We start from the raw sequence: 23,953 nt of genomic DNA, 5'->3' as shown, positions 1-23,953 counted from the left end.
CAGGTACACCAGGGAAATTGGCAAACATGATAAAGCAAGCCTTTTCTTTTCTTTTCTTTTCTTTTTTTTGAGATGGAGTCTCGCTCTGTTGCCCAGGCTGGAGTGCAGTGGCACAATCTTGGGTCACTGCAATCTCTACTTCCCTGGTTCAAGCGATTCTCCTGCCTCAGCCTCCCAAGTAGTTCGGACTACAGGTGTGTGCCACCACATCCAGCTAATTTTTTTTTTTGTAATTTTAGTAGAGCCGGGGTTTCACCATGTTGGCCAACTGGTCTCAAACTCCTGACCTCAGGCGATCCACCTGCCTTGGCCTCCCAGAGTGCTGGGATTTTAGGCGTGAGCCACCACACCTGGCCAAGCCTTTTCTTTAGGGGGTAGGCTGGTGGAAGCCAGATTACTAGTATTCTGCTGGGAGAGGAGTGGGGCATGGAGGGAAAAAACTCTTACACTGATAAAATACTTTTCACTTTGTAAGTGGAGTCTAGGAAATAGCCACCAAGTAGTTCTGTCCCAAAGCTGGTGTTAAACAGGAGGTCCAGCACCTGGGCCTTCCCAATAAACTCCAGACTTGCTAGAGTGAGGCAGCTGCGGAGACTTCTTTTGGTCTCCATGGTCAGAGGCTCACAGAGGATGACCTCATGTTATATGTATATTGCCTGGAGATCTGAAGACCAGCAGGACTCCTCAACATTGGAATTGAGTGGATCATTGGTGGGAGAGCCTTCCTGGCCTTGTCCCTGGCTAGTTATGTAACTGGACAAATGAGTGGCCTTCTACAAGTCTCAGCTTCCAGTTCTGTGGAAGGAAGGACTTGAACTAGATCATATCAGTAGCCTCCTTGGGCTCTGATATTTTCTGACCCTGTGAATTTGCACTTAGAAATTGCAAATGTTCCTAAGACACAATTGAAGGTAGAGGTAATGCCTGCCAAAAGCTAGTGAATGCTCTTAAGTAGAAAACATTTATTACCAAAGTAAATTATTACTAAACATTTTAATATGCTTTGATAACTTTTTAAGGATACAGAAAAGGTAATTGAGATAGTAAGGATAAGGTGTTTGAGCAGAAGAGCAAGCATGCAGTTGATAGTTCTAATTAGAGTGTGATCACTGTTAACAGTCATTTCTGTAGCATTCAGAGTACCTGAATTCATTATAAAATGTGTTACAATAGCAAAGATCTCAGAAGACATAATATGTCATATCTTACTTTCTGAATTCCACACGCCTGCACAGACATGAGCAGAATGTCATTGAAATGTACTAGGGAAGCTTAGTATATATAGGAACTTCTTTCAGTACATTTTCTCCATTAGGTGAAAAAAATTTTGAAAAAAAAAATCTGTAACTTGTTTGGTTTTATTTGTTTCATATGACCTCAATTTCATGTATTAGGTTGGCATTTTTAAAAGCTAGAGAAATTGTTAAATAATTTAAACATTTTGCTAAGTTCCCACCTTTACCTGTGGGAAGGGTCATTTTCTTAGTTTGTATAATCCAGTTGCAAAGGTGAAGTTCTTTTTTTTTTTTTTTAATTCGTTCATCTGCAAACTGAACAAGAGTAGAGTTCCACACCTAAAACCAGGTGTTCCTGGGTGAGCTGGAGGGGCTGCATTCCTGCAGGGCTGATTGCAGAGCTTAGAGCTACTGGTACTGGAGAGAGTTGCAGGAAGGAGACAGGCAGTTCAGGAGGTGGCACTGCTGTGTGTGAGCTGTTCGTGTTTTCCTTCTCAGAGTGCAGAGAAGTGCTGCTGCCGCTGCTGACAGACCAGCTCAGTGGCCAGTTAGATGACAACTCCAGCAAGCCTGACCACGAGGCAAGCTCACAGCTTCTGAGCAACATCCTGGAGGTGCTGGACAGGAAGGATGTGGTGAGTTGAGTCATCACTGATTTTGCACAGAGCTCACACTGGCCCCTTTGCACCAGACAGGAGTGACTCCATGGCCTTCCTATTCTCAGGTAGTTTCCAACTCAGGTATTAGGGCAGGCTGTGCCCATTTTAGAGATAATTAGGGAGGCCAGAGCCTCCAGTGCAAAGTCAGATTATTGCTGGGGCCTTCCGCAGGCTGATTTTCCTGGCTTGCCCAGTGTGCCCACTATTGAGATCCCTGTGATATTCTTAAGAATCAAAGACCTGGCTGGGCATAGTGGCTCAGGCCTGTAATCCCAGCAGTTTGGGAGCCAAGTCAGGAGGATCACTTGAGCCCAGGAGTTCAAGACCGACCAGCCTGGGCAACTTGGTAAGACTTTGTCTCTCTAAATAATAATAATAATAATAATAATAATAATAATAACAAATAATAATAATAAATAAATAAATAAGAATCAAAGGCCTTTCTGTTTTTATGTAGAAACCTCTTCCTTCTTATCCTCTGATGCCTAACAACCTGATATTTCTGAGCTGCTGAGAAGTTCTCATTTCCATATCCTCTTGGACATTGGTGCTTTTTCTGGAACCTAGTGGAAATGATGTTTTCTCATCTTGCGTTTTCTCTGTGACCTACCTGGCCCCCATCCCTCCTGAAAACATAGGGCTAAGGCCAGGCACAGTGGCTCATGCCTGTAATCCCAGCACTTTGGGAGGCCAAGGTGGGCGGATCACAAGGTCAGGAGATCGAAACCAACCTGGCTAACACAGTGAAACCCCATCTCTACTAAAAATACCAAAATTAGCTGGGCATGGTAACCCGCGCCTGTAATCCCAGTCACTTGGGAGGCCAAGGCAGGAGAATCCCTTGAACCTGGGAGGCAGAGGTTGCAGTGAGCCAAGATTGTGCAAATGTACTCCAGCCTGGGCAACAGAGTGAGACTCCATCTCAAAAAAAAAAAGAAAAGAAAACACAGGGCTGAACCTGTCTGGATTCACCATGTCTTAGAAATAGTACAGCCCATAGGCCTAGCAGAGCCCCCACACAGGAAGCTGGAGAACTTTGCAGAATGTGTTCCCTCGAACAGTTGAGGGCTGAGAAAAAAAAGGTATCTTGCCGCAAATTATACTCACCACATCTGTGGTGGTTTCGTGGCACAGGTGTTCCCGCAGAACAGGAAAACCACTCTTTGTCTTCACCTAAACTCTTTATCTTTCCAGTATCTTGGGCCTTTGTTCTACCAAAGGATAAGAATACTATACCTTTTCCCATAGCCAAACTGTTAGTTCACCTGTCAGGGTCCACCACCGTTTGAACACAGCCCACCTTTTCTCCTGCTCATGGTTTGCACTGGGATGTCTACACTTCTGTGAATCCATGCTGCAACCTCAGACGTATGTGAGGGTACCATTGCCATCTCTAGCTACTCCCCCGATCTCTGTCCCTCCACTTCCCTAAGCCCCTGTAGCCCACTTACTCTTTACACTGCTTACTTGATATTTATTCATTATAGATCGTTCCCCGTTTTTAAATTAAGTATGTTTATAGAAACCACATTATAAAATGGAATATGTTTTCCCAAAGCAATTGGAGATTTTGTTCCTAACCAAGGACTTTACACCAAATACATAAATGTGACCAATCATGTCATAAACACAATACTTTTTAAAAAGTAACTCTTATAACTCAGTAATTCCTTAAAATAATACAGTAAAGCTCCACGCCCTATAAATTTGGCAACAATGTGTCTGGCACATTGGTTTAGCCAGGGATCCAGTGTTCTAGAAATCATATGTTTATGATCCACAGTTAATGTGATACACAAGAATCAGAGCATTGGATTCTAGTCCCAACATTACCACTCTGTAGCTATTTGTCCTTAGGCAAATATCTCAGTGCCTCAGTTTCCTAGTCTAGTCCGTTGTATGTAGGAATTGTTCTAGATGACCTCTTTGGTCTCTTCCACTTCTGACCCTATTTTTTAATACGTAACATCCCTACCAACCTTCTCACCACCCAGAAAGACTCTTTGGAAATGACTTGAATGTATTTCAATCCTGTGCTAGGATATTTAAATTAGCTTTTTATTTTGGTCTTCCCAGTATTATGTTCCCTGTAATGAGCAGAGGCAGTCAAAATTATCGATCTTGGAGCTCTGGTAAAGTAGTAAGTTCAATCATTTTTGTCCATCATGGTGGTACTTTTTTTTCCTCCATATACATTTTGAAATACGTGCACTAGCTCAATATCTCTTCCCTTGTCCTCTCATCTCCTTAATTTAAAGCTCTAATTACTGACATTTGTTCTTCCTGCCTTTTGTTTTATTTTTTGAAACATTGCAAGATTCCCTCCTCTCCCTACAGCTCTGTTTTGGAATTGTCCTCATTCTTTCAAGTCCAGCTGCAGTAAGCGCCTCTGTGAAGTTGTCTCTGGTGTGGTCCTGCCAAATTCTACTCATTCTTTTCATGCTCCCCTTGAGTTTCTTTTGAGGATTTTATCACTTTGTACACTGAGTTATGAATGCAGCTCACAAATCCTTGGGTAGCTGCTCTTACGCTCCAGGCACTGGGATCAGCTAGGACTGTGGCAGTGAACTAGAGAAGCAAGCACCCTACCCCCAGGAGCCCACCTTCTAGGGGAATCCTTGTGTTATACTTATTTAAATGTATGTCCTGGCCGGGTGCAGTGGCTCATGCCTGTAATCCCAGCACTCTGGGAGGCCGAGACGGGTGGATCATGAGATCAGGAGTTTGAGACCAGCCTGACCAACATGGTAAAACCCCATCTCTACTAAAAATACAAAAATTAGCTGGTCTTGGTGGTGAGCACCTGTAACCCCAGCTACTCAGGAGGCTGAGGCAGGAGAATCGCTTGAACCCAGGAGACAGAGGTTGCTGTGAGCCAAGATCGCGCCACTGCTCTCCAGCCTGGGCAACAGAGTGAGACTCCGTCTCAAAAAAAAAAAAAAAGATTTATGTGCCACTCACCCCCACCTCCACAATAGAAATATCTAAAGGCTCAGAGGAGCCTTATTCATTTCATACCTCCCCACAGGGCACAGCATGTGACCTGCACAACTATTTAGGGCCACACTAAGGAAATGCTATGTAAATGGAGTGAAAGCAGCATCTCGTGGAGAGGCTGATTTTATGAATCACTTTCATTCAGGGAAATGGAAACGAGTAAATGACTAATAAAAAGTGAAGGAGGGAGAGAAGAAGGAAGGGACAGAGGGAAGCAGAGAGGGAGGGTGGACCTGAAATACGTGATACTGTAATAAAAATATAGCCATACCATAATTAAGAAATCCAAAAACAATAGATGTTGGCATGGGTGTGGTGAAAAGGGAACACTGTTACACTGCTGTAACAGTTGTAAATTAGTACAATAACTATGAAAACAGTATAGAGATTCCTTAAAGAACTAAGAGTAGAACTACCATTCAATCCAGCAATCCTACTCCTGGGCATCTACCCAAAGGAAAATAAGTCATTATATGAAAAAGACACATGCATGTGCATGTTTATAGCAGCACAATTTGCAATAGCAAAGATATGAAACCCACCTAAGTGCCCATTGACCAATGAGTGGATAAAGTGTGGTATATATGCATCATGAAATACTACTCACTCATAAAACGGAACAAAATAATGTCTTTTGCAATAACTTAGGTGGAGATGGAGGCCATTATTCTAAGTGAAGTAACTCAAGAATGGAAAATCAAATATTACATGTTCTCACTTATAAGTGGGAGCTAAGCTATGAGACTGCAAAGGCTTAAGAGTGATACAATGCGGCCAGACACGGTGGCTCACGCCTGTAATCCCAGCACTTTGGGAGGCCAAGGCGGGCGGATCATGAGGTCAGGAGATCCAGACCATCCTGACTAACATGGTGAAACCCCGTCTCTACTAAAAATACAAAAAATTAGCCGGGCATGGTGGTGGGCGCCTGTAGTCCCAGCTACTTGGGAGGCTGAGGCAGGAGAATGGCGTGAACCCAGGAGGCGGAGCTTGCAGTGAGCCGAGATCGCGCCACTGCACTCCAGCCTGGGTGACAGAGCGAGACTCCGTCTCAAAAAAAAAAAAAAAAAAAAAAAAGAGTGATACAATGGACTTGCTGAACTTTCTGGGGAAAAGCTAGGAGGTGAGTGAGGGATAAAAGACTACGCATTGGGTACAGTGTACACTGTAAAAATCCCCTTTACCAGGGGCTTCAGGGCATTAGGGGGCAGGATGGGGAGATGTTGGTCAAAGGGTAGAAAGTGTCAGTTGTAGGATGAGCAAGTTCTGGGAATCTACTGTATGGCAGGGGTGGCAATGGATGTTTTAATTTGACCATGGAAACCATTACATGATTACGTATATCAAATCTTCATGTTGTGCATGCTGGATAAGTACTGTCTTTACCAGTTAAATTTGTAAAAATTAATAAAAATGTTAAGCAATATATATATATATATATATAGCAATGATTTATATTGCTATATATGCATTAAGCAGCAATTTCAAAATATCTATCATAAAGCAAGGACAGATAGAGGCTATGAAAAGTCAAGTTGCATATGGGTAAGTCGGAGCCAAATGAGTGTAATATCTAGCTACAAAAAAGGGAAAGAAGGTAAAAGAAGGAATACACATTTATTCAGCACACTTGATGACTACATCAGCCCTACTCATTCCTATAAGAAAACTGTTACTATCTCCCTTTTGCAGCTATGAAAACTGCAAGCTCAGCGAAGTTGAATAATTGCTCAAAGTCACACATGACAGAGTCAGAATACAAAATCATCCTTGCATTAGTCTGCTCAGTCAGCCTTCCATAACAAAATACCACAGACCATGTGACTTAAACAACAGACATTTATTTTCTCACAGTTCTGGATACTGAGTGTCTGAGTTCAGGGTGCCAGCATGGTTAAGTTTTGGTGAGGTCTTTCTTCCCGGCTTGCAGACAGCTGCCTTCTTGCTGTGTGCCTACGTGGTGGAGAGAGAGATCGATATCTGTGATATCTCATTTACTAAAAGCATGTTCATCCCATCAGTCCAGGGCCCCACCCTCATGACCTCATCTAACCTTCATTACAACTCAAGAGTCCCATCTCCTGATACCATCACGATGGAGGTTAGGGCTTCACATATGAATTTGGAGGAGACACAAACATTTACTCCATCACAATTCCCTTGACTTGAATTTCTTGGTTTTTTTTCCTACAACACAGAAGATGGTAAGAGCTTTGTATTTTTGCCTTTAATGTCCCACACATGTGCCTAATTGACCTGGGCAATTCTAATCTGCTCAACCTCAGAACAGAATACATCCTGCTAGTGGGGGTCCCCCAAAACTATTTGTTGAGTCAGTGGCCACAGTGAGCTCTCAGTGAACCTGAGCGATCTGAGTGAGTAGGAAGGCACTCGTCCCTGCACACCCACATTCATCTTTTAAATGTTACGACTGATCATTTTCAATTATTTTCTTCATAAAGTTTTGTACTATTCTGAGACCATTTTCCGCTTTTGGACAAGAGATTGCTTTGTAGAGAAGAGCCAGAAAGAGATTTACAGACAAAACTCATCTATCTGAAGTTCCCTTAAGAAAAGTGAAACTGAGTCAGAAGGAATGGAATCAAATCCTGTGTTCCCACAGGGCGCTACTGCAATGCACATTCAGCTTATAATGGAACGGCTGCTGAGAAGGATCAACCGGACAGTGATTGGGATGAGCCGGCAGTCTCCCCACATTGTGAGTATCTCTTTGGTGGATCCCACGGCTGCTGGTGCTTCTCTGTCCCCACGGCCTATCGGGAAGCCTTCGGGGCAAGTGGCTTGAGGCTGTTCTTCACGTGGGCCTCTCACATCATGGGTTATTGGTTATAACCTTGAGCAGATCTTGATTCTGACATGGATTTTCTATTGAGAGAAAATAATCCAGCCTAGGCAATATAGTGAGACCCCATCTCTACAAAAAATTTAAAAAATTAGCTGAGTGTGGTGGTGGCGTGTGCCTGTGCCTGTGGATCAGGTACCATGCTGGCACCCTGATCTCAGGAGGCTAAGGTGGGAGGATCACTTGAACGTGGGACGTTGAGGCTGCAGTGAGCTGTGATTGTGTCACTGCACTCCAGCCTGGACAGCAGAGCAATAGCCTGCCTTGAAAAGAAAGAAAGAAAGAAAATGATCCAGTATGAACCACCCAGCCCCTTTGATTCAAGGAACAAAACCAAACATTTTAAAGAATGTGTGGTTAGCATGCTTGTGGAAAGGCCAGTGTTGCTCTGGCCTCTTGTTTTCTGTGTACTCTATCTAAATAGATGCTGGGTAACAACTATGAGAGACCAGGGGTAGCTGTGGAAAGACTCAGTGGTGTCGTCATTAAAGTGAAGTATCTTTTACTTGCTGTATTAAAAGCTACGGTTAGATTTTAATTAGAGGACATAGGAAAAGAATTATTCCAAATTCCTGTCAGATTAAAAAAATTCATTTATTTCACAAATAGGTATGTAAAAACTGCCGTAAAGCAGGCACTGCTCTGGACACTGAAGATGTACCCATGAACACAACAGAAAAATCACTGCCTTTGAGGAGCTGACATTTCAACAATAATGACAGCAGTTACAGCAAAATAAACTACGTAGTGTTAGGAGACAACAGGCGCTATAGAGGAAAAAGAATTAGCAGGTTAAGGGAAGTGAGGGTGGGGGAGTCAGAGCTTTAAATAAGATGATTAGGAAATGAATACCTTTTGTTGAAATTAAATACCTTTTGTTTTTTCTAAATAGAGACAGGTTCTCACTCTGTCACCAGGGTGAAGTATAGTGGCACCTTCACAGCTCACTGCAGCCTCAATCTCCTGAGTCGAAGCAAGCCTCCTGCCTCATCCTCCTAAGCAGCTGGGACTACAGGCACATGCCACCATGCCTGGCTAACTTTTAATTTTTTTGTAGAGGTCATTCACTGCGACCTCCACCTCCCAGGTTCAAGTGATTGTCCTACCTCAGCCTCCCAAGTAGCTGGGGTTACAAGTGTGTGCCCTGACACCCAGCTAATTTTTGTATTTTTAGTAGAGACGAGGTTTTGCCATGTTGGCCGGGCTAGTCTTGAACTCCTGACGTCAAATGATCCACCCGCCTTAGCATCCTAAAGTGCTGGGATTACAGGTATGAGCCACTGCACCCAGCCTCTAACCTGTTATAAAATAAATGATATTTAATGCCCGTTCTTTAACAACAGAAGCTATTTAGAGATTATAAATGAGAAAGTCTATTTAATTTAGTCACAAAAATGTCAGAGTAAGAATAAGTACTAGTTACAAATAAATATCCAAATAGAAATAATAACGAGGCCTGGCATGGTGGCTCGTGCCTGCAATCCCAGCACTTTGGGAGACTGAGGTGGGCAGATCACGAGATGAGATCAAGACCACCCTGGCCAATGTGGTGAAACCCTGTCTCTACTAAAATACAAAAAAAAAAAAAAAATTAGCCGGTTGTGGTGATGCATGTCTGTAGTCCCAACTACTTGGGAGTCTGAGGCAGGGGGAATCACTTGAACCCGGGAGGCAGAGATTGTAGTGAGCTGAGATCATGCCACTGCGCTCCAGCCTGGTGACAGAGCAAGACTCTGTCTCGTAAAAAAAAAAAAAAAAAAAAAAAAACAAAAAAAACATAATAATGGAGAGCTTGCCTGTCAGACTTAGAGGACACATATCAGCAGAACAGAACCATGGTAAGTGAAAAGGAAATTTTGAATCGTATGAATATTTCGTTACCTTTCAAAAGAGAAAATGAAGGTTTTTAGTAAACGTTGTTTAGAACATTAGTTAACAATTTGGGGCTGGGTGCGGTGTCTCATGCCTGTGATCCCAGCATGTCAGGAGGCTGAACCTAGCAGATGGCTTGAGCCCAGGAGTTGGAGACCAGCCTGAGAAACATTGCAAGAGCCTGTCTCAAAAAAATACACAAAAATTAGCCAGGCATGGTGACATACGCCTGTAATCCCAACTACTCAGGAGGCTGAGATGTGAGGATTGCTTGAGCCCCGGGGAAGTCAAAGCTACAGTCAACCATGATCGCCACTGCACTGTAGCCTGGGTGACAGAATGAGACCCCGTCTCAAACAAAGAAAAAGAAAATTAGTTAACAATTTGGAAAAAATTTGTTCAACTTCATGCTCTACCCATAAAATAAATGTCAGATAGAATGAAGTATTCAATTAAAAAAATTACATCATAAAGCGCTAGAATAAAATAATAGATTACTGATTTGAGGAGGAACAGGATTCATGGATTTTTATAGTTAAAATACAAGAAAAAATCGACTTTACTAGGTAAAATTTTAAATCCCTATATATGAAGATGTGTGTGTGTGTGTGTGTGTATGCAAATTAAAAGTTAAGCCCCAAACTTTAAAAATTTTTGTAACATAGGTGACAGGTGGCTAATAAACTTAATATACAAAAGCTATTATAAGCCACTAAGCAAAGATATTGTTTTAATAGAAAAATGAGTAAAGAATGGGTGCAAACAGCAACATGAGAAAGCTAAATGGCCAAAAAGTTCATGGACAGACTGTTTAATTTAGGGAAATGAAAATGCGAAGTGAGATTAAGTAAACCTCTAATACCCAGAATAGGCAAGGTCTTGGAGAAACAAATTGTGTTAGACACTGTTGGGAAAACAAGCTATATGATAATTTGGCAATATATAGTACAATAAATTTACACTGCTTTGTAATTGAAAAAATAAACCTTTTTTTTGTTTTGTTTTGTTTTTTTGAGACAGGCTCTGGCTGTCACCCAGGCTGGAGTGCAGTGGTGCAATCTCGGCTCACTGCATCTCTGCCTCCCAAGTTCAAGCAATTTTCCTGCCTCTGCCTCCCAAGTAGCTGGGATTATAGGTGCCTGCCGCCATGCCTGGCTGATTTTTGTATTTTTAGTAGAGATGGGGTTTCACCATGTTGGCCAGTCTGGTCTCAAACTCCTGACCTCAAGTGGTCTGCCTGCCTTGGCCTCCCAAAGTGCTGGGATTACAGGTGTGAACCATGCCACCAGGCCTAAAATATAAACTTTTTAAAACAAAAGAAACAGTCTAAGGAATGCATTCAGTGAGAGATAGACACAGACAGTCTTTCGTTGTTCTGCTTGGGAAAACTTTCTCTCTGTTTTAGAAACAGCTGTATGTTCATCTCTCCTGTGCTAAATTCCTTTGTGTTATTTTCATAACTGCATGAATACAGGAGGTTAGCACCCCTGGATCTTTACTCCCTGTCTATAAAACTAAGTCTATAATTCACATTTTTTTGGTCTAGGGGATAGCACCTTGAATATGTAATTCCCGAACTCACAAATGGAAGCAATGTTAATTAATCATCTAGTTACTAATTTTTTATTTTCAAGTCAGGGTCACAATTCATGTGGATAGTATATTGGAACAACTGGCTGATGGGCTCTGGAGTTGGAGAAGTGGTATCAGGTAGTATTAGTCCGTTCTCATGCTGCTAATAGAAACATACCTGAGACTGGGTAGTTGATAAATCTGAGTAGTTTATCAAGGAAAGAGGTTCAGCATTGCTGGGGAGACCTCAGGAAACTTACAATCATGGCGGAAGAGGAAGCAAACATATCCTTCTTCACATGGCAGCAGCCAGAAGCCAGAAATGCCAAGCAAAAGGGGGAAAACCCCCTTGTAAAACCATCAGATCTCGTGAGAACTCACTATCACGAGACTAGCATGAGTGTAACCGTTCCCACCATTAAGTTCCTCCCACAACACATGGGGATAATGGGAACTACAACTCAAGATGAGATTTGGGTGGGGACACAGCCAAACCATATCACAGGTATTCTAGCAGGGAGTTTTCATCATCATCCCTTGCCCTCCTCTCCTCCATGCTCAGTGTTGCCACCTCTTTTCCTGCTAACCTTCCTCCCCATTAAGATTTGTTTAACTAATCTAAGTATTTCGGACATTTCTCCATGGAATTCTATGCTACAGCTCTGTCTCAACAAGAAAACCCAAAGCCCCACAAGTTATTACATCTTCACTGGTAATCTCATTGAGGTGTCCTGTCTATAGGATTCCACACTTCATAGCTGTTAATGGGAGTCCTTCACTCATACCTGGAAGGAGGTAGTTTGAAGCAGAAACTGCAAAGCACGTGGCCTTTGGACCTATAGAATGCAGCGTGTTTCCAGTGTGGTGAAGTACTTGCATGGCTTGTTGAGTGGAAAAAGCCAAGTTCATGGGGCTCACATTGTGTTTTTGACAGTTGGTGGTCTAAGGAGTCTTGGATTTGTGCTTTCCTTTTCCTTCCAGGGGAGTTTTGTGGCTTGCATGATTGCCATCCTGCAGCAAATGGACGACAGCCACTATAGCCACTACATCAGTACTTTCAAAACCAGACAAGACATCACTGTAAGTTGCCTTTACTGGTCTTGGTAACCTGAAGACTTCTTATATTTGGTTTAAAAAAATGGCTGACGCTGCGCATCAGGAGTCCAGGCTTCTCTTCCCACCTACCTCCAGTGCTGTGTGGCTGTCCACAGTGGTTACAGAAAGGAGAGAGCTAATTCCTACTTTCTCTCTTTGATAGGATTTGAAAAAGAAGACAACACATATACCAAGAGGTTATCGCACACCTTAATCTTTCTTGGATTTAGAGAGAGCCCTTGTTTAGCAATATTTGGGAGATGTGTTTTGCTCTGAAAACAGGATTTCATACGTGGTACAGTAACTACTCATGTCATGGCAAGGATTTTAGAAGGGAGGGGTGTGCAAAGTCTCCTAAGATGTGGTTGATACCATCATTTTGGAGAGGGCAACAAAAAGAAGTAATCCCTGCCCTTTACAACCTGTCCATGGCCTTTTAGGAACCTGGCCGCACAGCAGGACGTGAGCAGCGGGCCAGCGAGTATTAACTCCTGAGCTCCACCTCCTGTCAGATCAATGGAGGCATTAGATTCTCATAGGAGTTGAATCCTGTTGTGAACTGCACATGCGAGGAATCTAGGTTGCCATTTCCTTATGTGAATCTCACCAGTGCCTGATGATCTGAGGTGGAACAGTTTCATCCCAAAACCATTCCTGCCCCCGTTCATGGGAAAATTGTCTTTCCTGAAACGTGGTGCCAAAAAGGTTGGGACTCCTGCTTTACAGCATTTGTAAGCTATCTTCAGATGAAAATATTTTGTTCTCTATTGTTTTAAGCAGGAAAATTGTTCTCATAGTTGCTATGGAGCCCTCACCTAAGAGGCTGAGTTAGGCCTCTGGCTGTGGCTTCTCTGTACCTTCCCTTCAGGGGATTGTTAGTGGCCCTTCAGATGTCCATGAAGGCGTGGTTAGACTTTGCAGAGCAGTGGACAGGATATGCCGCTGGATTAGCACACTGGTGTCATACTGACACTAGTCTTTGGATACCTTCCCATCATCGGTGCATATTCCAGTCTCTTTGTTCTAGATTTTCCACTTTCTGCCTCTGTCATGCTGACTAGGAGGCCAGTGCCCCCATGCATTCGCAGCTCCCTCCTTGCCCGTTATCCACCCTTCTGCCATGCCCACTACCCACCTTTCTGCCATGCCCACATGATGGACAAACATACAAGGAATTGGAGGGAAAGTGCTGTTTGTTAGTATTCGTTGGCCCAATGGTAGACTCTCAAATCCGTGTTAGACCACGTGGCTTGAGCTGAAGGTCTCCATGAGCCTCTGCTTGGGCCACATCGTGGCAGGCAGCATGACATAGGAACCATAGCAATACGTAGACATGCCTGTGGAGACCAGGCACAAGAGGACCAGGATGAGAGGAAAGGAGGGGAGGGGGAAGGCCAAAGGTAGACATGTGTTCTCTACAGGAAGGTGGTGTAGCACCTGCTTTAGCACAGGCTTTAGAACACCCAGCTCTGAGTTTGAATTCTGACCATTCCACTTCCTTGTATGCAATTTGGGGCAAGCTGTTTAACCTCACTGAGCTTCAGGTTCCTCATCTGCAAGATAGTACCCACCTTGAGGGTTAATTAAGTGTTGCTTGGCTCCATGTGTGGGAAATGCCCAGCTTTGTGCAGCTTGGCATGTAGCTAATGCCTATGAGGACTAGCTGTTTGTGACTAATCATCGTCTTATTATTGCTATATAAAGTAAAATTAACAATAAAAATTTTAGGGATTTTTGTTGCAAATTTCCTTCAGAAAGCAGGCAAAATAGGGAAGTTTTAAAATCAAACCCTAACAATTTGGCTCCTTTATTAAGTAAGAAAAAAAGGGGTGTACCTCCTGTTTATCAGCATGGTGGTGAGCTCCTCCAGCTATATTATGTAATTAGAAGAGGATCATTATCCCCACGAGGGAACTAAGGCCTGGAGAAATGAGGGAACTTGCCTGAATGTAGTCCCCAGGGGCCAAGCTATGGTGCACAGCTAGGCCTTTGCCTCCCAGTGGCCTTTCAGTCCCTCACGCTGCCTTCTGAGTGAACCACATGAAGGCCCTTGGGAAGTGGTGGATAAAACCAGGCTTTGGAATTCCCTGTGAGTTTCCTTTATCATGCTGTCTCATTAATTTAGATTTCCAAGAGTTAAATGGAAAGTCTGTATCTGAAGCAAATAACAAGTATCTAAATTGAATCCTTGCTTCACAAACCATGAATTCTTATGGATTTAAAAGAAAAGTTAACAGAATGGCTAATAAATTGGTAGAAGCGCTTAAAATATATTATGAGGCCAGATGTGGTGACTCATACCTGCAGTCTCAGCACTTTGGGAGGCTGAGGCAGGTGGATCACTGGCTGGAAGTCAGGAGTTCGAGACCAGCCTGGCCCACGTGGTAAAACCCCATCTCTACTAAAAATAAAATTAAAAAAATTAGCCAGGAGTGGTGGCAGACACCTGTAATCCCAGCTACTGGGGTGACTGAGGCAGCAGAATCGCTCGAAACCATGAGGTGGAGGTTGCAGTGAGTCGAGATTGTGCCACTGCACTCCAGCCCGGGCGACAAAGCAAGACTCCATCTCCAAATAAATAAATAAGTAAATTAATATATGATGAAACAAATTTGAATTCATTAACTACGTCTAGGATTTCAGAATTGAGGGTGGATACGTCTAACTCACCATAAAACCAGGGGAAAATCCAGTTGCACACACACACTTGCTGGCCAGAGTCACTCCCCATGTTGTTCAGCACCCAAAGTATAGGAAGTTACCCAGCTTGACCAGCGTCTCAGAAAAATATGGTTAGCAATAGGACCTGGACCTCCTCCTTCCTCTCACATAGTGTGTTCTTGCTACTGCACAACAGACAAGTGTCCAGGCAGGACTCTGTAGGTTAGTGCCAGAGAAACTGGACAGGACTTTCAGGAATTGCGGTGGAAAAGGTCTAAATTTAGCTAACTAATAAAAATGCTTTCAAAACATTTTAGCTTTGATTTCAACTCTGATTGTTCTATTTTGAATTAGTTTTGCTCACAGCCCCCTTTGGAGCAGAAGAGCTCTGTATGCTTAAGTGATTAGTTATTAGTCATCATCAGCCACTGTTATGATCCCTTTTGAAGGACCATTTAAGACCCTTCTTCCAGGCTGCACATGATAACGTCCCTGGCGCAGGAAGAATCGTGATTCTGCTTCTCGTGTGTATCACTGTGTCCTGTTCTGACCATAATAAAGGAGAATTGAACTGAACTCTGTTAAAAGTATCCATTTCCCCACAATTGTTGGTGAATTATGTTTAAGTGCATGAGACACATTCTGACAACCTGTGGTAGCAGAGGACGAGAGAGATAAGGATTACAAACTTGGGGTCCAAAGCCCCAAGTTCTCATCCAACTCTTCTCCTTCCCATTTTCTTCTTTTCTTTTCTTTCTTTTTTTTTTTTTTTTTTTTTTTTTTTTGAGACGGAGTCTCACTCTGCTATGCAGGCTGGAGTGTAATGGCACAATCTCAGCTCACTGCAACCTCTGCCTCCCTGGTTCAAGCAGTACTCCTGCCTCAGCCTCCCAAGTAGCTGGCACTACAGGCATATGCCACCAAGCCCGGCAAATTTTTGTATTTTTAGTAGAGATGGGATTTCACCAAGTTGGCCAGGCTGGTCTCAAACTCCTGACCTTATGATCTGCCCACCTCAGCCTCCCAAAGTGCTGAGATTACAGGTGTAAGCCACCACACCCGACCCTCCTTCCTACTTTCAATGCGGTTAAGCGAGTCCTTTAGTTTTTCTCCGTCTCAGTTGTACCATTTGTAAAATGTGGATGATTCTTTTTGTCCTCATCTTCCTTATAGGGTCCTACAATATAAAAATCAAATCGCATCATAGCTAGCTGCAAGAATGCTTTGTTATTCCTAAAACCATTGAAAGATGGGCTGTTAGTGTGGCACTAGGAACATCCTGTTCTGAGGTTGTGGTTCTGTTTGTGTACAGGCCAGAATAAAGACTATGAATGTAACCCAGTTTTCCCCCAACCACTCCTCTGTTCTCCGCAGGACTTCCTCATGGAAACTTTTATCATGTTCAAGGACCTGATTGGAAAAAATGTCTATGCCAAAGATTGGATGGTGATGAATATGACTCAGAACAGGTGAGACAGCCAATGGCTGGCCCTGAGGCATTTGTCTGAATACCTGAGGCTGCTGTGTGAACTTTGGGAAGTGTCTTTAAATCCCTTTGCCTCAAATCCATCATCTGTAAAGTGAGAATCTTCCTGCTCCAGAGGTCCTAATTTATGTGCTCATGATCTTGATTTTCCCAGGGTAATTGCCTTTGCTCCACCTCGGGGTCTCTACTCCCTTCTCTAGCATCGTCTCTTCAGTGCTCTCACGGTAATTGTCATCCTCAACTCTCCACTGCACCTTTCTGTGGCTCCACATGGCCTGTGTCATCCTGACATTCAGGGTTCACCTGATACTGTCTGTTCTATGATCTGTCCATGATGTATTTAACCAGATTCTTCTTACGAACATTTAGATTCTTTCCATTTTCTATTATGTGAAATAGCACCATGATGGCCTTCCTTGCTTTACATATTTGCAGATATCCATGGTTATTTTATCAGGATACACTCCTAAAATAATTTACTAGTTCCAAAGTTTGGCGAAATTCCAGGACTTTTGATACACAGTGCCAAACTAACTAGTCGCTTCTGCTACTTCCCTGTGTATGCTACCTGTACTCCAATCAAACTGGCCTCTGCCCAGTCCCTGCACACATGGTGTGCTCTGCCTGACACCAGTCTTCCACCAGCAGTGCCTTCCCCATGACCTCCAGTTGTCAGCGTTCCAGCCATTCCATAAGGTTCTTCTCAATAGTCACCTCCAGACGAAGCCTTTCTGAGCTGGATGTCTTCTCTTTTTCCTTGATTTTCCATACCCCATTCAAACCTCATAGAATTGTTTTCAGATTCTATGTTGGGTAATAGATGTACATGTTGTTAATTTCCCCGACCAAGCTGTAAATTTCTTAAGATCAGAAACTGTGTCTTTCAACACAGACCTGAGCCTGTGCCTTGCAGTTGCTGGCCCACAACAGATACTTGTTGAACAAAAGTGAAATGAACTGAATATATATTATGTTAAAAGTGTTAGAATTTAATGAGATAAATAAAGCAAACCATTATTGTAAGCATTATTGTTAACTCTACAGGATATCCAATTCTGAGTAATTCTACTCTAATACCTGATTAGCAGAAGCCTTCCCTGCTATGTACAGATTGGATTTTTAAAAATTTCTCCAGAAACCCTAAGCTTAAACAGAAACATCATAATAGAGTCTATATTACCCTGCTCTGAGGCTTAAGAGTCCTGGTTTGCAGTCTCAGATCTACCTTCAGTTACCTAAATTGGGATGTGGCCCTGAGTGACTCTTCTCGTTAGTTCTGTAAACTGAGCTCCTGTGCCCCATCTGTGGATGGCATTGTGCTGTTGGTCTACAAGGACACTGTTAGATTGTGAGGTCTTAAGATGCCAAGTTCAGGTTTGGTTTGGTTTAGTTTTTAACATAGTTGGGGAAAAGTTTCAAAGGACATACAGTTGCCTTTACCTGGTATTTTCCTTCCCCAGGGTTTTTCTCCGTGCTATAAATCAGTTTGCTGAAGTTCTCACAAGATTCTTCATGGATCAGGCAAGCTTTGAACTTCAGGTAGGCATGTGACTCGCCTACATGCTTCTGGAATTCTTGGCCATGGCAAGAGAACTATATGAATTTGGAAAGTGTCTCCTCAGATTTCACCATTTTCACATGAAAAAGGTTTTCCTGTGTTTTTTCATTTCCTAAAGCACATATGCCCATCACACTGTCCTCCAAACACAATAAAATAGGGGTTGTTTCTTTTTTCTATAAAGGTAACATCTGTTAAAAAAAATAAAAATTAAAAAAAAGTCTTAAAGAGTAGTAGTAAAAGATCAAAACTACAAATAGTCCTCCTTGTCACTGTAAACATTTGGAGTTGACCCTTTGTGTATTTACACAAATGCGCATAGACACACATGGCTACAAATAAGCACACAGGTAAGTCTCCTACCTACAAATGAGTTTGGTTCTAAAGAACCGTTCTTATGCACAGTTTGTTGAAAGTCCAAGGAATTGCAAAGCGGATGATCACTAACTCTATCTTCATTCATTCATTCATTCATTCATTCATTCATTCATTCATGTGTCCATTCATCCATTTAGCAAACGTTAGAGTACTTATATGTACAGGGCACAGGGATATTTCCCTGGTGAAGGCAGACAAGTTCCTTGCTCTCCTGGAGCTCACCTTCCAGGGCACTCTGCATTTTTGGGTGATGTGCTTTCTGTGTTCTTTGTCTTTGTGTGTATCTGTGGAACTGTTATCGGTGGAGGTCCTTGACTACAAATTGTCCAGGTTCTTGGCGTTTTGAACAAAATGCACAAACAAAGCAATGAAAGAATGAAGCGATAAAAGCCAGATTTATTGAAATGAAAGTACATTCCACAGAGTGGGAGCGGGCTCAAGCAAGCAGCTCAAGAGCACTGGTTACAGAATTTTCTGGCATTTAAATACCCTCTAGAAGTTTCCCATTGGTTACTTGGTTACACCCTATGCAAATGAAGGAGTAGCCTGTGACCAGTTTGACCCTCCCACCAGTTGCGGGAGGGGACCAATCAGAGGTACTTTGAACTTTTCATCTGCCACACAGTGCAAAGGGGTAGCCTCTGATCCTTTTGTTACTTGGGTGTGGAGAGGTGGAGTTTTCCTTTTGATTCAGTTCTAGGAAATTAGTGTGAATTGGCCTTCAGTGCCCTGCCTCCAGACCCTGTTTTCCTGCCTCAGAACTTTAAAAGTTGAAACTCGTAAGTAGAGGAAAGTATACACACATACACACACAGAGATGCATATGCATATAGATGAATATATATTGTATGTATGTATATGTATATTTGCCAAAATGGAATTGAGCTGTGCAGTTCTTTGGTACCCTGTTAATCTATTTTCCTTTTTCAATGATCTATGATTTTTTCAATAATGTCGAATATTTTCTTATTTTTAATGACTGCATACCGTCTTTTCTATGCCTGGTCCGTGATATATTTAACCAAATTCTTCTTATGAACATTTAGATTGTTTCTATTTTCTATTATATTAAATAACACTGTGATGGACTTCCTTGCTTTAAATTTTTAAAAATATTCATGGTTGGTCAGGCGCAGTGGCTCATGCCTATATTCCCAGCATTTTGGGAGGCCAAGGTGGGCAGATCACCTGAGGTCAGGAGTTCAAGACCAGCCTGGCCAACATGGCAAAACCTCATCTCTACTAACCATACAAAAATTAGCCAGGCGTGGTGGTGCACACCTGTAATCACAGATACTCGGGAGGCTGAGGCAGAACACTTGAACCTGGGAGGTGGAGGCTGCAGTGAGCTGAGATTGCACACTGCACTCCAGCCTGGGTGACAGAGCGAGACTCCAGCTAAAAAAAGAGAAATTTCGTGGTTATTTCATCAGGATAAAGTCCTAAAAGTGTTTACTAGTTCAAAAGTTTTGCAAACTTGTAGGGCTTTTGAAACATAGTGCCAAACTACGTACTATAAATAGATGTACTTCTTGGCAGCAGCTTTCCTTTATCCCAGGAGTAAAGAAAATATGATAGTTTAAATTTTTTTAAAAGCTTAACATTAAGTCTCAAAACTTAGAGTTGAATAATAAACACCCAAGAAAAGAAATCTTGTAGAGTGTATTTTGTTCTTTCATTAATCCCTGGTTAATGACTTTACCATGTGACATTGTTTTATTATGACCCTTATTAATGTTATTTTTCATTTCCTTTTACCCACACAATTAATTTTGAACAGCTCTGGAACAATTACTTCCATTTGGCAGTAGCATTTCTCACCCATGAGTTCCTTCAGCTTGAAACCTTCTCACAAGCCAAGCGCAACAAAATTGTTAAAAAGTAAGTGTCCTTTTAAAGTTAAGATCGGGAAGGGGCTTCTTCCATTTGTTTATATTGAGAGCAGTATTTTAGGTATCACAGAAATTACTATTTAGTGGCTGCCCATGTTGTTAGTGAGGTAGGTCTTCAACTAATTACTTAATAGGCCTCACATTCCCCCAGGTTCAGCACTCTTTTCTTAAGGCCCAACCATCTTCCCATCAGTCATCCCATGCTTTTTATCAAATCTGTATCTAGAGATGGACCTTGGCTGTCAGCATGCCCATCCCCAAGAACAGCTGCGCCTCTGCTGGCAGCTTCCCCAAATTGCAGGCGTAGTACTTTGTGAAGTACTATGAGTACCATGAACCACTATGAAGAGTCACTCGTAGTGCTTCACAAAGCACACTCCTTCCCTGCCATTTCAGCAGAGAAAGCCAGGACTCAAACATTGCATTAAAATGCCCTCCAGATTCCTGGCCTGGAATTCAAAATGGAATTATGTGCAGAAGTGATAAGAGATTTAGGGAAGCATTGCATTTCATTGAGAGACTAGAAATCCAAAGACCATGTTGTTAAGAAATAACTTGAGGAATGTATTATTTGAAGACTTCGAAATTTAGTTCTGTTCCCCTTGTTGGGATATCTGTTATATCTAGGAAAACTATTTAGTGTCCTTCTACTTCTGGTTCCTCCCTCAAAAACTGCCTACATATATATATAAAAACAGCAAAGTATTTTTTGCTCCCAAGGACCAATTTTTATCCCTTTGTGGGCAATATCACTCCCATTGAGAGTGTATGGTGTAGAGTCTTCCAATGTGAATACTTGAAGAACATACTGGAATGGATGTATATTACCCAAATATCAGTCTATAAAGTATATAAGTATTTAGTCTGTCTGTTAGACATCAGTCACAGTACTGTATAATCATACTTCATTCTCCTTCCTTTTCATCAGTGTTTGCCGTGTTTTGTTTGGCTTTGTCTGTGCCTCATTCTTCTCCCTGAAGTGAGTTTGTTAATCTCATCTTCTCAGTTATTTTTCAGTGTTTCCATTTGGCTTTTCATGCTGTCAAGGTCGCCTGGCCTCTGTGCGCCTCATTCCTTTTGGGGGCTCGTTTAGGTGTGAACCTCATCTCTTAAGGCTGGGCCTTAAGCGTGACCTAGAGGGGCACAGACTGTTTTTACTTTCCTTCTTATTGTGTTTATGCAATTCATTTCCACTGCAAATCCTCCTTCTGGTTTATGATCTTCTTCCTAGATATGGGGACATGAGAAAGGAAATCGGCTTTAGAATCCGGGACATGTGGTATAACCTGGGTGAGTGTCTAGCCTTGAACAGGCCTGATCACAACTTCTGAGTGACAAGCATCCCATGATGAATTCTTTTTTTATTTTAATCCAGATAACCCTGAGATGTATTTGTCTGTGTGTCTGGAAGTGAAAGTTGATTTGTGGGTTTCATTGACAATGAACTGTCTTTTACTCTGGCATCCACATGTTATCAGAATATAATATTGAGTCACTCACTTCTGAATTGAGTTGATTTACCCACATAAAGCTTTTCTTTTCTTATGGGCCTTGTGGAGGAAGATTGTAACACTTTACTTTCAGTGAAATAATTTTTTAATATCTTCATTCACTTTCATTTCAGGTCCCCATAAAATCAAATTCATCCCATCCATGGTGGGTCCCATTCTGGAGGTCACTCTGACCCCCGAAGTAGAGCTCCGGAAAGCCACAATCCCCATTTTCTTTGATATGATGCAGTGTGAGTTCAATTTCAGTGGAAATGGCAATTTCCATATGGTAAGAAGTGGTAGACCGTGTAGTATTAGTAAATGGGCATATAGTCAACTCATAAGTCATTTCTTTCTATGTAGAGAAGCAGTAACCTAAATAATGCAAGTCCACGTTGATCTGAAAGTTCACTTTACATTTCATTTTATAAGTCAATTAGAGATGGAGTCAGACATTGCAGCCCAGAGCCTGGAAGAGATATTGTTGCTACATGTCTTTCCTAAGGCAACACCCTGTCTGTAGATAATTAAAGAAAGTTAACTTCATGCATTGTAATCCTGGCTGTTTCAGTATAGCCCAGAGAATAATGTAGCGAATTGAATTTTAAAACCTATCTATTATAGTACAGCTGAAAGCAATGTAATGGATTAAGTTCTAATCCATTACTCTATAGCTTTGAGAACATCATTTTCCTGATATGTCTTCTGTATGCCTCTGTTTTCTTATCTACAAAGTGTGTTAATACTGAAAGGATGATTTTGCAGCTATGAACCTCTGCAAAAGCAATCTCACTGCAGAGACTTGGACATGAAACTAAAGTAAAATAGAAAAGCAAAAATTATTATTCTGTTTTTATATGCATAGTTGTAACAGAAAGCAATGTTTTGGATAATATTTTTTTAATCAAATGTAATGCAAAGGACAAAGTGACATGAGACTGTGTTAGAACATTTTAATAGAGCCTTGGTGCACAGTTTATGAGTGTCCCTCTGTGATCCTCCCTGTCTGTGCTGAAAACAGTTCACAACTCAATGAATGGGTTGGCCAAGTCTAGAAAGGTTGGCCATGTCTTCTTCTAAGGATGCAACATTTTCCTGTGAAATTCTACGTCTACTTTCAGTTTGAGAACGAGCTGATCACAAAGCTGGACCAGGAGGTAGAAGGGGGCAGAGGAGACGAACAATACAAGATTCTTCTGGAAAAACTGTGAGTATTTCAGGAACAAAACCTTAAGTCAGTGATGTCATTTAGTAATAGAGAAAAACGGGGGTCCTGTTGCACCGATAGAGCAATTGAGTAGTCTTAGAGTCACCAGGGCCACCCCCACTGTGGTCTTCAGTATGGTTATGGGGTATATACTGTCCACAGCTGACATTGGTTATCTGGTGGGAGTCAAGTGCCGGTATTTTCCTGGCCAGCCTGGCCCTAGAGAACACAGCAGATGGAGGCAAGGAGGAGGTGTACAGAGTGGTGGCATTTTGCCCAGTGTTTGAATTTTTGAACTTCAACAAAAGTGTTAGCACTTCTAATTATAACTGCAAAGCAACAATTTAAAGGAAAAAATATTTCAAGGTCTGCTGTGTATGTGAAAAATACCTTATGCCCCATAAAGGACATAAAACCAAAGCAGTTCTATCTCCAGCCAGGTTGGTCTTTTTCCTGCCCTGTCATCCACCCCATTCAACACATCTGTACCTCTCTCTGGGCTCCCATTATCACCACTGTCCCTTCTTCCCCCACCGCCACACTCACCTATAACCCTCTTGCCCTTGTCCTCCTCCTTGGCACATGTGGAGTAATGGAGAATGGAAAAGTGATTATTAAAAAAACACATAGGTGTTGGCCTCAGTGAGAGACTGAGCGTCAAACCCTGTTATCACCACCTATTAAGAGTTTGGCTAGCCGGGCGTGGTGGCTCAAGCCTGTAATCCCAGCACTTTGGGAGGCCGAGACGGGCGGATCACGAGGTCAGGAGATCGAGACCATCCTGGCTAACACAGTGAAACCCCGTCTCTACTAAAAAATACAAAAAAAAAAAAACTAGCCGGGCGTGGTGGGGGGCGCCTGTAGTCCCAGCTACTCGGGAGGCTGAGGCAGGAGAATGGTGGGAACCCGGGAGGCGGAGCTTGCAGTGAGCTGAGATCCGGCCACTACACTCCAGCCTGGGCGGCAGAGTGAGTCTCTGTCTCAAAAA

General features: G+C 42.4%; 1 protein-coding gene across 1 annotated transcript in view; it reads left to right on the top strand.

The window, feature by feature from the left end:
- DOCK5 (dedicator of cytokinesis 5) overlaps positions 1-23,953 on the top strand; it is a 239,175-nt gene that overhangs the window by 170,616 nt on the left and 44,606 nt on the right. The window contains exons 26-34 of the mRNA XM_017884392.1: positions 1,734-1,870; positions 7,515-7,610; positions 12,180-12,278; positions 16,329-16,423; positions 17,901-17,979; positions 20,157-20,257; positions 21,500-21,558; positions 21,893-22,047; positions 22,880-22,965. Of these exons, the coding sequence (XP_017739881.1) occupies positions 1,734-1,870; positions 7,515-7,610; positions 12,180-12,278; positions 16,329-16,423; positions 17,901-17,979; positions 20,157-20,257; positions 21,500-21,558; positions 21,893-22,047; positions 22,880-22,965 (907 nt within the window). The remainder of the gene's footprint in view (positions 1-1,733; positions 1,871-7,514; positions 7,611-12,179; positions 12,279-16,328; positions 16,424-17,900; positions 17,980-20,156; positions 20,258-21,499; positions 21,559-21,892; positions 22,048-22,879; positions 22,966-23,953) is intronic.

The sequence above is a fragment of the Rhinopithecus bieti genome, unplaced genomic scaffold (assembly GCF_001698545.2).
Source record: "Rhinopithecus bieti isolate Rb0 unplaced genomic scaffold, ASM169854v2 scaffold_315, whole genome shotgun sequence".
NCBI lineage: Eukaryota > Metazoa > Chordata > Mammalia > Primates > Cercopithecidae > Rhinopithecus > Rhinopithecus bieti.
Note: the sequence above shows the minus strand (reverse complement) of the source record. Positions and strands in the feature narration are given on the sequence as shown.